Raw genomic sequence first — 11849 nt, forward strand, 5'->3', positions numbered from 1 at the left:
GGGCAAACCCCACACCAAAAAATAGTGCCGACAATATTTAATAGTAGAGTGGTCAATATGCACAACATATTTAGCTCCAACTAAATATTATCTAAACTTATCAAAAACATAAAAAATGGCTAATAACTCTCTTTTAGTAGTGGTATAGTTAATTTGAGCATCATTAAGACTCTTGCCAATATAGTATATGACTTCAAAAATCTTGTCATATCTCTGCCCTAAAACAGTTGCAATTGCTTAATCACTTGCATCACACATTAATTCAAAAGTTTCCTACCAATCAAGGGAAATAATTATATGAGTGATCAATTTTTGCTTTAAAGTTGCAAAAGCTTTAAGGCAATCTTGGTTAAAGTCAAATTTTGTATCTTTTTCTAGAAGTTGGCATAAAGGCTTAGTAATTTTTTAATATTCTTTAACATATCGCCTGTAAAATCTAGCATGTCCTAAAAAGCTCCTAACTCCTCTTACAATAGTAGGTGGAGGTAAGTCAAATTTAACCTGCATTTTTGCTGGATCTACTTTCATGTCATTTTCTGAAATTGTATGGCCAAGTACATTTCCTCCTGCAACCATAAATTAGCATTTTTCCCAGTTTAATATGAGATTGGTCTTTCCACATCATTCTAAAATTTTCTCTAAATGATTTATACCTATTACAAATGAGGTTCCAAATAAATAAAATCATCCAAAAATACTTCAATCTATTTTTTAATTAAATAACTAAAAATTGACATCATACATCTTTAAAATGTTGCAGGAGCATTACAAAATCCAAAGAGCATTTGCCGAGAAGAAAAATTTCCATAATGACTATTAAATGTTATTTTCTCTTGATCTTCTCAAAGTTCCTAACAACTTTTATTCTTGTGTATCAGTTAATTCTGAGGATACAATAACATATAATGTGAATAAATCTCTTAAGAATGCATACTTTAAATGTGTAGGATGTGTTTTCATTTCTAGTTTAGGAGGTTTCTAAATAGATTAAATCAAATTCTTGTTACTATGTGTAGAATCAAACATTTCAATTTTTTCTTGAATTTAATCCAAATCTTCATTACTCACTCCCGTAGATTCAACTTGAATTTTATCCTCATCCTCTAAATATTCTTTTTCAAATTTCGTTTTGAATGTCTTCATGAAATATTTATGGCTTAAATATTCGTTGATATTTGTTCTGAAGCATTCTATCTCTTACTCTTTTACAGGGTATCTCATTGATTTTACAATATTAAATGTAACATCTTGAGAACTAACTCTCATAGTTAGTTCTTCTTTCTGCACATCTATCAAAGTTCTTATAGTGGCAAGGAATGGTCTTCCTAAGATAATAGAAATTTATTTATCTTCCTCCATATCTAATACAATAAAATCCACATGAAAGATAAATTTATCAACTTTCACCAAAACATTTTCTATAACTCCTTTAGGATAGGTAATCAAATGATCAGCTAACTAAAAAGTTACAGTTGTAGGTGAAATATCTTCTAAACCTAACTTCTAAAAATTGATAAAGGAATAAGATGAATACTGGCTCTTAAATCACATATAGCTTTTCCAAAAGAAATTTCGCTAAGAGCGTAAGGAATAGTAAAACTTCAAGGATCTTTAAGTCTTTCAAGAAGCTTTTTTTTGAATTGTAGCGTTACATTCCTCACTGAGTGTAACAATCTTATTATCTACAAACTTCCTTTTCTTATTAAGTATATCCTTTATGAACTTCACATAGCTTCACATTTATTCTAAGGTTTCAACAAATGGAATGTTTATCGTTAATTTCCTCAATATTATTAAAAAATGTGATAATTGGTTATCTTTGTTTTTCTTCCTCAATCTTTGAGGAAATGGAGGTGGTGGTCTTTCTACATTTATTTTCATTGGTTTAATAGAACATTCTGATTCAAAATGAAAATCTTCACCATATTTTTCATTTTCCACCTCATCTTTTTCAATTTCTACTTCATCTTCTTTTTATACTCTGGTTTGTAATTTTTTTCCACTTCTTAGTTGAATAGCCTTAATTTGCTCTTTTTTAAAATTTTTAGGATTTACTTCAACATTACTAGGCAACATTCTTGGAGGTCTATTGCTAAGTATAGTAGCAATACACCCTAATTGATTTTTCATGTTTTTAATTGCAGTTCCTTGACTTTGTAATTGACTGCTCATTTGCAATATTAACTCTTCCATTGACAACTTTTTCTCCTTACTCTGGAAATTATTAAAACCTTAAGGGTAATAAGGTTTATATAAGATTTAAAAGTTTGATTCCCTTGATTGTTAGAGTTTTCCAATGGGTTCGCAGACTTGTTTCCTCATTATAGATTTGCAGCATTAGAGTTATTATTACTCCAACTAAAATTTGGATGCTTCTTCCAACCAGGATTATAATAATTGACATAAGGATTATTAGAATGATTATTTATTACATTTAAAGTTTCATAAAAAGATTGGGGTTCTATCATTTGTCCCAATGAATTTTCCTTAAGTACAAAGATTGGGGTTCTATCATTTGTCCTAATGAATTTTCCTTAAGTACAGGTGATGTTTGAGAATAATTTATTCCATATTGATCTATCTTCTTGGCTTTAACAGCTATTTGGGCAGTTAACATAGATATTGCATCAGAATCATGAATACTAGCTACTCTTTTTGGATTTACCCTTTTAGAGGGTCATTGAAAATTATTCGTAGTCATCTCTTCAATTAAAGAATTTGCTTCTTCTAATGGTTTTGACATTAATGATCCACCACCAGCAGCGTCAATTATTAATCTAAGAGATCCAACCAATCCATTATAAAAAGTTTAAATTATTAAAAAAAATGGCAATGCATGGTGTGGACACTTCCTAAGGAGATCCTTAAGTTTTTCCTAAACATCATATATTGATCCCTCTTCAAACTAAAAAAAAGATGTAATGTCATTTCTAAGCTTAGTAGTTTTTGAAGGTGAGAAATATTTAGAGAAGGTGAGAATTTGAAGGTGAGAAATATTTAGATAAATTTTTTTGTGATAAATCTCCCCAAGTTCTGAGTTATTTAGATGCTAACGAGTTTAACCACATCTTAACTTTATCCCTTAGTGAAAAAGGAAAAAGTCAAAGTTCGATGACATCATTCGACACTCCATCATAATTAAATGTAGCACACGATTCGATTCTAGAAAACTAGCAAGAGAAAACTAGCAAGGTGTAAGTTAGGATCTTCCATTAGTGTTCGTCCAAGCTGATTATTTTGTACCATTTGGATAATAGCAGGTTTAAGATCAAATTAATTGGCACCTACACCAAGGCTCTGTACACTCAAATGAAGTTTGACTGATGTTGGATTAACATAATATCTTAAAGGTTTCTAATGATGTTCATTTTTATTTCCAACATATTTCCAACATTACTTGAGTTCCAACATTACTTGAGTTGCAAGTCATTTTGCTAAAATGATCTATCTCTTTTTGTTGTTTTCAAATTTTTCTTAAATTTGTTTTCTAACTTCAAATTGTAAGGTATTAAATTTTCAGATCTTAAACTATGCATAAACGAACATAATAAGCAATTAAAATAAGCAAACACACTAAAATATGATAGTCTAAAATATATAATAATTTATTACTACTTTCCGTTACTTCCCCGGGAGCGGTGCCAAAAACTTGATGCGAGCTGATTTAGTGTGTTACTTTTGCAAATATTTTTCAATATTATAAAATACACACAATAGATACAACAGTAAATATACAATTTAATCCTAGTAAATATAACTTCAATGAAGATAATTTTATCTTTTATAAATTTTTAAACTATCAAATCCCTTAAAAATAAAAAAGTATATGTATCACTCAAGTATTAAAAGGGCTCTAATGGAGTCCTAGATATCGATCCTACAGGGAAGTAGGAAATGCTTATAGATAAACTCTTATGATTATAATTTAAACTATAATTTAAAATACAAAAGTGAAGTACAAAATTCGAATCTAAAGTAACTGAGCATATGTTAAACAAAATGCACTTAAAGAAAACTATATTAATTAAACTAACTACTAAAATTTTGAAAGTAAACTTATGAAAACTAAATAATTTTTTTGTGGTGAAGATTTCAAATTTAAGAAAGGATCCTTTCCCTTTACAATGAGTATATGGATTGTGAAGAATTAGAATAATTTGAAAGTATATATATATATAAATTTTTTCTAGGGACATTTACATACATACCACCCGATTAGCTAACATGTAAAGTTTATTTTTTTTCCTTTTAGACCGTCTAAAATTTCCATATCACATCAAAAGCATCACTTTTAACTTTTAAAAAATGAATTATATCTTTTCATGTACAGGTAAGGTGGTATATATATATATATATATATGTTAAAGGAGCATTGTACGGCTCTCTGCATGTTACATAACAAAATGGTACAAAAGACTCAAACCTTGAGAGGCCCTCTAACTAGAAAGACCAAAAGACAACAAAACAAAAAAATTTAACCTATGGAGAGGGACCTCAACACCAAGCCCTACCAAGAGGGGAAAAGAAAAAGGAGTACAAGATTTATATATATCTTTTACAGTGTGAAGGTATATATATATAAGCAAATTAAGCTATAATAGAAGAAAAACAAAACAAAAACAATGGGAGAGAAAATCAAAAGCTATAGACCATTGAGATGCTTGACATTAGCTCTGAGGTGTGGAGTCTCCATTGTATCACCATGAAGTAGGAGAGCAAAAGGACTAGGGGGCTTGGTAGCAATAGATATGGAATTAGTGTAAATTCCATGTCTGGCCAGACAATTAGCAGTTTGGTTACCTTCTCTGTGGGTGAAAGTCAAATTGGAATTAATGGACTTTTTAAGGTTCCAAATTTTTTGTTTATAAAGTAGGTGGTGCCAAGAGGACAACTGTTCAAAATTCAGAAAACTTGATGAATTCTGAATATATATATATATATAATTTTGTTATTCTTTATCATCTTTCAAGTGCATAAAGTACATACATTAATCTAGAGTTTGGTCTCTAATTCTTGGTTAGGTTGGGAGGATACTGGATGTCACTCTAGAGTTCTCACTACTCCTTCACCTGAGGGCTAACAATCTTGCATTAGTTTCCAATTAACTAAACCAAATTGGGGATTTTAATTTGTCACTTTAAAATCTCTAATTGTGCATTCAACAAAGTATATTTCCCTATTTATTTGCACTCAACTCCATGGATGATATCCTCTTCCATGGAAACCAATGTGATTCTCACTATGTTGTAGAAATCATAGCATTTTTAGAACATATATTTATCAACACATTTTAATATTTCAATTAGCCATATCGAAAAGTAAAGGAAAATCGAAGTTCAAATCATCACAAATTATTGACATTTAAAACCATATAAAATAAAATCAATTCTTCACAAAATCATATCTCAAGGTAGGGAGAAGAATGAAGAAGATTACTCAGAATTCATGAGAAGGAAACAACAAAACACAAATTTCATATATAAAAATGAGTTTATAAAATAAAGAAATAAAAGAACACAACTTATCTCACAAGACTTCCCAAGAAAATCCCTAGAAGTTCTCTTCAAGCACTTTCCCTCTTTACAAGCACTACCTATTCTCTCTTAAAAGTGTAATGAGGAAGAAATCTCTCACATTTCATCTCCTCTTACAATCCTTGAAGAAAATCTCCAAACCCTTGACTTTCTCTCTCTCTGTCACTTGTTTTCTTCAAAAATCTCTAACACACCTCTTCTTCACACACTTCCTCTTAAAGCCCTAGAGTTTCCTCTCTTTTATTAGAGTTAGCTCCCTCTAAAAAGAATTCAAAATTCTCTCTAAATGTCTATCCAAAAGTCAACCTTTTTGAATTCAAAAGACATGTCTATTGATCCAAGAGACATATCCCTTCATAAAAGAACCTTCCAAATACATTGAGTCACTTCATGGGACATTTAGAACAAGGGTCCCTTTCAAAATTCAAGCAAAATTCATCTCGAACTGCATTAATCAGCAAAAAGTTGTCTTTGGTGTCAACTCTCTGTAAAATGGCACTTCAGGCGCAAGAATCTCAAAACTCACTGTTTTGGCTCCAAATTTCATTCTTTTTGCTTCATCTACTTCAAATGCCTAAAATAAATATGTCTGCAACAAAAAATTAAAATACCTTTCTTTTTTCTTTAAAGTACAATATCACAAAAAATAAGAATAAAATGTATACTTAACTTTCTTTAAAGTACAATATCACAACAAATAAGAATAAAATGTATACTTAAAATAACACCTTATTTTGGTGTATCAGACGTCGGTCGTTTGTCTTCAGTAACCTGTCGACGCTATTTTAGGTTGGTGGGGAGTTGCCCGTAAGAAGCTGTCGGTCATCGGAATCAAAATCTCTTCGCCCGCTTCAGAAGGACGTTGAAGTTTAGAAAAGTATAAAAATCAAACTGATCTCATATTTTTCATAGTTTAAATGAAAGAGCGTTGTACCTCAAATCATGTATCTATCCCGAAGGATAAACACAAGACTTGAGGATGAGGTTGGATCAAATAAACTAAGGAATATATGACGTTCGTTTGGTCTGTGAAACCTTTGTATTTGCCAACAAGTTCTTCTATTTAATATAAAGGATTAAATAGGGTTTATTTTAAGCTAGGTTCAGACATGCTTCCTATAAGGGCAAGCTTCTATAGTTAATTGCATCTTAAATGACCAAAGCCACCTAAGAAAACTCTCGATAAAAATCATGAAATATTATCTTCAAGGAGTTTCAACGGGTAGGGATTTTCAATGAGATCGGACGTAGATGTGTGAAAGGGGATTGGTTCAAATTTGGAACATTTTGTTGTAGAATCCAAAGGAGGAAGAACTAGGGGATATCATGGATTCAGAGGAGAACCCCGGTGACTTCCCAAGCTATCCTAATGTTTGGCTTTAGTTTTGAGGAGAAAAATTTAAGTATTTCATCTTGACAATTGTTTTAGTTAGGGCTTACATTCATGTGAAACGATCGCACAAATAGCCTAGAAGATGTGAGGATTTAGGTCGTGACAAATTTTAACCTCGGAATCCTAATAGCCTAGAAGATGTGAGGATTTAGGTCGTGACAAATGACAACCTCGGAATCCTAAGATGAGTTGGGCTATGCATTGTATGGCAGGGCTATGCAAAGGCCTAAAGATAAGGCTAGGATTTACGTTGCATAAGCAAGCAACCTCGAAGAAGTAACCTCGAAGTCCTATGGCTTTGTTGTTTAAGTGTAAGGAATGAAGATTGGTTCAGCTGGAGAAGACAAGTTTTTCTGTTGAAGATGGTCGTGCTGCCCACCATGCTAGCTCCAAGCTTCTTGCCGCAACGAGTTTGAGTTTTCTAGTGTATTAAGTTATAATGTCAAATCAGGTGGCCCTATGGTTGAAGTTCTTTAAATTTTATGGGGACATATTAAAGTTGATTAGAGCGACACCGGTTAGGATCCTACGGTTCCCTCGTTCCGACACCATTATTTTCTATTTCTACTTCTAACTTCTTACATATATGTTACCTTCTTATGAATTTATAACTGATAAGCATCAACCATCAAAAGTATATTACAATAATATCCAAACAATGACCCTTTTATACAACCCGATATTTTATGCCTTCACCAATCATATTGATATTGATTACCATTTCATTCCACATCAAATCCAATCCAACTAACATCAAATCTCTTATAATAGTACCAAGGATTAACTTGTCAAATTTTTACCAAAACGCTAGCCAAATAACACCTCAATATTTTCAATCCAATCTTTAAGTCCTCTCCAAACCAATCACATTACTTGAGGATAACAATCATACTGCACCCACTACACAAAAGAATAACGAACTGACTGTATCCTAGACGTGAAAATGTAATTAAGTGATCCACAATATTGAGCTAAGATCTACATTATTTTCCTTTTTGAATCTTCTTACTATCTTATATATAGACAATATTATATCAAACAACAACTTAATGAAAAATTCATTCTCTAAAATTGCTCTCCTTTAGTCTAAGTTATCCCACAATTACCTTCAACAATTTTTTGTAGAAAAACTCACAATCATACTAAAGTTTATTTAGCTACAATAAAAAGATATATATAAAGTTAATGATTAATAATTAAGTTTGACTAACTATTCAAGCAATGCATAGCTAATAGAATCTAATTTTAAGAAATTTATTAATTTTGTTTGTTGCATGCTAGTAAATTCACATCAATAGACCGTTATATTAACGTCCTGGTGTTGAAAGAAAATCTAGCACACACACACACACATAAAAAAAATTGGTAGAGAGAACAACAAGAGCTTTTACATTGAAAACCCCAAGAATAAAAATCACAAAGTTTAGCTAATTTGAAATGATTTCACTCTTGAGATAGGTCCTTGAATACACAAAAGTAATGTTACATAAGAGGTGATTATCGATGTGAATTTCACTAAGTGAGTGGTGGAATATGTTAGGGAGGTAGCTGTAACTCAAGTGCTATGAAGGATAACCAATGGTGGAGGTGTTCTAGAAATTTTTTTTTTAATATCGTAAGAGGTCCGATGACGAAGTCTATGGTGATTGAGCAGTAGTGCTCCTACAGTTGCGACAACCCGATTATTGTGGTTGGGTGTCAGTGACGGTGGTAGTATGACTGTTGTGATCTGACAACAGTGGCTGCTAGATGGCAGTGGTCTGATGTCAATAACGGTAATGTCCATGTTGCGGAGGTTTGACAGTGAAGAAGGTCAAACGGGGGTGGTCAAACAACGGCGATAGTGGTGGCTTGGCAACACTAGTCCGATGGAAGCATTTTGACCATGGAATCAAATCAATGGCTATGATCTAACGGGAACGATGATGGTGGTCATGTAATAGTTGTCCGATGATGGTGGTGATAGTGTTAGCCATGCAACAGTGGTCTGACGATGGTGGTAGTCAGACGATAGTGGTCTTGTGATGGCTTTGGTGGTGATCAGGCAATCGTCATTTGATAATGGCTGCGAGACGATGAGGGTGGCGACCAGACGATAATGGTCTGGTGTTGGCAACGATGGTGGTCTAATGGCAATGGTGGTCGGGCTACCGTGGTATGGCGGCAATGGTGGCTAGACAGTGGTGGTCTAATGGTTGTGAAGGCAGTGGAAGTCTAATAATGGTGGCAGCCCAACGATGGTGGCCAGACGGTGGTAGAGATGAGGAACCCTCAATAGTGTAGAGCTCTTTAAGTTTCTCCTTGGAGTTCAGAGCTTTTCTCATGAAGAGAGTGGCAGTCAATTTATAGATTTAGTGAGTGGCATTTTTTTTTTTAATATTACATGAATTTGAACCACTCCATCGGACGATCTAGAATTATTACTTTGAAAAAATTATATTTTATGAGTATTTAAGTTCCTTAATGAAGTTTGAATTTAGTGATTTTGAACTCATTAGATTTGTCTTGTCGAGATATAAGATTTAACTATAAACCTATCATATTTTGAGATCATTTGGCTCTAAAGAATACATCTCAAATATTGATAATAAGCTTTAAGATCATGTTCTGACCTCACGTAGACTCTCATCTAGCTTTGCTAAATTTTTGCTAGTCCATATGATGAAGATATTTCATTTTAGTTGGAGTATAAGTAATTAAAAATTTGGGCGGGATTCGTGCACTACGGGATAGTTTTTTGGTGACGTATCATTGATCTTCTTTTGATAAGTAAATGTGTAGGAATTTAATTATTCATAAATCTACTCTTTACATGATCTTTGAATTTGATAAATCAAAACCATACGCTACGGCGTGTCATATTTTAGAATGGAGAACTCGTAGAAATCGAAAAAACAAGAAATAAGTGTAAACCATAAAATTAAAATTTAATGAGCAACAAAAATATATATATATATATATATATATAACTAAATAATAAAAATAGAGCAATCTACGGAAACCTACATAAATTCCCCATTTTTTCTTCTTTCCACCCACCACTTCACAACGATATCCTCAAACAAAAACTTTGTTAACAAGATTAAATTAACCCCACGATACAAGTCAAATTGTTACGTGCAATCACTAAAAACCCGATGCTTTGGTAACAAGAACGCATTTGCCCATTCTTCTTACATAAGAAAGACAATGTTCAATTCCATAAAAGATTACTAAACAGTGAATGTTGGTGAATTAAATCATCTATATATTAACAAGCTCACACACTATTGATCAGAAAAATAAACAAAGCATACATATTGAATCAAATGGCGAGCTTGAGCTGCCGCTTCATTCTTATTGTGACGTTCTCTTGCTGGATTAATTTGTCGTTATCAGAGCTTTCGCCAGATTTCTATGGCAATATTTGCCCGCAGTTATTGCCCGCCATCCGGCTCGTTGTCTTCTCTGCCATTGCTAAAGAACCGAGAATAGGCGCTTCGCTTGTCCGGCTGCACTTCCATGATTGCTTCGTTAATGTGAGATTCCAAAATTTAATTTTAGCTTACTTCAAAATTAATAGGCTTAACTTAAAATCTAAGCATTACAAAATACATGTTCTAGCTTGAGCTCAAGCTCAGCTCGCATTACATGCTTAACTTAAAATCTAAGCATTACAAAATACATGTTCTAGCTTGAGCTCAAGCTCAGCTCGCATTACATGCTTAACTTAAAATCTAAGCATTACAAAATACATGTTCTAGCTTGAGCTCAAGCTCAGCTCGCATTACAAATAGTCGGTTGCTTGCAGGCCGGCCAATAAGCTCAAATGAAATAGCCATGAGAGCTTATCAAATTAGAAACCATCTAAGGGATGGATGGCATGAGGGATGGGGAAGTGATGCAATAGCTTGTCGGTGAAGGTATTGATGTGGTTGTAATTAAGCTAGTTGAGCAAGCTCACAAACCAATGAGTCAAGTTTCGGCGACCTCAAGGTTGAGCTTATTTAACAAATGAGCTTGAGTTTGAATTTGATCTTGAGCTCACCGCTCTATAAGTTTGAATTGCAACTAGGCTAGCCCGAGCCGACATGGCTCACTTACATATCTAATGGTGAACATATATATCGGATAGGGAAGTTTCCATTAATCAAAAGGGATTGCATGTATTGCTAATTTATTTTATTTTATAATTCTATGATGCCCGATGCATGGATTTAAAAAAATGAGAACTAAATGGATGCGTTCAAATGTTTTTTTACTGGTGATTTTCTGCTCAGTTTTATTAATTAATAATAAGAAAGATAATTTGCATCATCATTTCGACTAATTTATGCACACATAAGTAAATCTCATGTTATCATTTAAACGATTTCATTGCTTTATTTCCCCTAAGGTAAACCGACGAGTGAACACTAATTTTAATTCTCTACTTTTATTTTCCTTGGGCATTTTCATTGCCAAAGCCTCGTTTTCAAATCCAATCAAACCCATGGGCTAAGGCTATTTTATTCCCCTAATTGTTCCTTGCTTGTTTTCTTTGCTGGGAACGCCAGTATTTCGTTTTGGACGAGTTGAGAAATTTTCCTCCCCTGATGAGCAGGTGCAGTTGTACTCAGCAAGGGCAATAATTTAAATCAACAGAAAAAATTGTTACTTGATGAAATTGAAGAGTGTCCGACTAAAATACATTTATAGAAAGCATTCATCTAGTATTTTTTTTCGTAGCCATCATATAACTTGTGAAGACAGTATGCCGCACGTCATAATAAAAATAAATTATTTGGCTATATCATATTTTTCTCGGAGGACTTGTAAATAAAGTTATACTTAAGTTCCGTTCAGGAACTCAAAATATTGCTTAATAACATCCTATCATAAATGCTGTTGAAAGTTGTCATTGAATTATAAAAAGTTAAGAGAGAGAAAGATATATATATATA

General features: G+C 32.8%; 1 protein-coding gene across 1 annotated transcript in view; it reads left to right on the top strand.

Annotated features, from left to right (window-relative positions):
- The first annotated feature begins 10166 nt into the window (after nt 1-10166).
- The window catches only part of LOC110020128 (cationic peroxidase 1-like), a 5977-nt gene continuing 4294 nt past the window's right edge, over nt 10167-11849 (top strand). The window contains exon 1 of the mRNA XM_020718118.1: nt 10167-10445. Coding sequence (XP_020573777.1) covers nt 10236-10445 — 210 coding nt within the window. The 5' untranslated portion in view covers nt 10167-10235. The remainder of the gene's footprint in view (nt 10446-11849) is intronic.

The sequence above is a fragment of the Phalaenopsis equestris genome, unplaced genomic scaffold, assembly GCF_001263595.1.
Source record: "Phalaenopsis equestris unplaced genomic scaffold, ASM126359v1 Scaffold000093, whole genome shotgun sequence".
Classification (NCBI taxonomy): Eukaryota; Viridiplantae; Streptophyta; class Magnoliopsida; order Asparagales; family Orchidaceae; genus Phalaenopsis; species Phalaenopsis equestris.